Source organism: Stomoxys calcitrans, chromosome 2 (assembly GCF_963082655.1).
Source record: "Stomoxys calcitrans chromosome 2, idStoCalc2.1, whole genome shotgun sequence".
Lineage (NCBI taxonomy): Eukaryota > Metazoa > Arthropoda > Insecta > Diptera > Muscidae > Stomoxys > Stomoxys calcitrans.
The window spans coordinates 101,648,178-101,649,541 of NC_081553.1; the positions used below are offsets into that span (position 1 = coordinate 101,648,178).

Genomic DNA, 1,364 nt, shown 5'->3' on the forward strand with positions numbered 1-1,364 from the left:
GAAAATTTTTTTTCTGATGGTCTCGCCGGGATTCGAACCCAGGCGTTCAGCGTCATAGGCGCTAAGGTGGCCTCATACCTCTAACTCTCGCAAAAAATTTTAGCGAGGATTTCGTTGCTACTTACAAAATCCCTAATTGTCCTCTCCTCCACTCCCCTAAGTTAGTCCTAGTGTGATATTGTGTCCCTACCTAAGTACCGGTTTTAATGAATCAATTTTTCTTTATATGCTGCCAGCTGACTTAGTATTGCCTTGTATTCACCATTGGTAAAGTTTTTATTATTTTTAGTATCTTTCGTTTTCTCATCACAGAGTTTTGCTTTACAGCAGCACTTGAATATCTTACTCTAGATTACCACATTGTGATTATAAATATTTACTTAAACTACTTTTCCAGGGATATTTGCCCAAGAGTCACTTAAGGCATAATGACTAATTTTGAAGGCACCGCACTCGCCGTTGCCATCATGGTCACTGATAACGACGATGTAGGCACCGTAGGTGATGTCAACAATGACGCTGAGGTAATCAAATTTGGATCAACAATTTGACAAGATACTTGATCGTATTCCCAATAGGACAAGAGGCAGGCAGAGATAAAGATCATCGATAGCATTATCCAGAATGCCACAAACAGTATGAGACGCAATCTTCGCCACCAGGGATCATCTTGGAAGGGTAATAATTCGGCCAAAGTCAAAGAGGAGGGATACCTGCAAATATACGCGAGAGAAGAAAACAACAACATTTTTATCCTTGCGTAATAACACATGAGAGGTCGAAGTTACTCGTCCAGACTAAATATGGGCTCATATTCGGCAGGATCCTTGCTGACATGAACCACATGGCCATTACTTTCAGACATATCACTCGCTGCACTCGAACACCCATAATGATTTCTGCCCGCAGTCAAAGCACGTTTTTCACGATAGTTGGTCAAAAGCACGGTTGTTTCGTTAGGAGGCATTGTTCACGGCAATCGTTATCCTTTAAGGTTTATTAATGAGTTTTTTAATTTCAATGGGTTTTCAATACTCTGTGCTGTGTGCCTTGTGGCCACCACCAGTTTCGAAATGCAACTGCTTTAGTACATGAAATTAATGTAGTTTTATGAAACTTTTATTGTTGATGTGACTCTGACGCTAGCGCTGTGTGATGGCATTGTGTTTTAATATTGTTCCGCAATTAAAACAACAACAACAACAAATTGTGATTCCTGTAAACAATTATTATCTCTGAACGCATGCTGTGTGTGAAGAAACTGATACGAGGGGGGTTATTAAAGTTTCGTAACGAAGAGTACTCCACTTTTATAATATTTGACACCCAATTTTTAACTCCCAAGGTTAGTTTACCACTAGGGA

At 39.9% G+C, this 1,364-nt stretch overlaps 1 protein-coding gene across 1 annotated transcript; it reads right to left on the reverse strand.

The window, feature by feature from the left end:
- Window positions 1-237: 237 nt before the first annotated feature.
- LOC106082964 (uncharacterized) lies at window positions 238-1,076 on the reverse strand. The gene is made up of 2 exons (XM_013245733.2): window positions 789-1,076; window positions 238-713 (listed from the first exon to the last, which is right to left on the reverse strand). Exons 1-2 carry the CDS (start codon window positions 965-967, stop codon window positions 419-421), a joined length of 474 nt encoding a protein of 157 aa, XP_013101187.2. The 5' UTR covers window positions 968-1,076; the 3' UTR covers window positions 238-418.
- Between the last annotated feature and the right edge of the window lie 288 nt (window positions 1,077-1,364).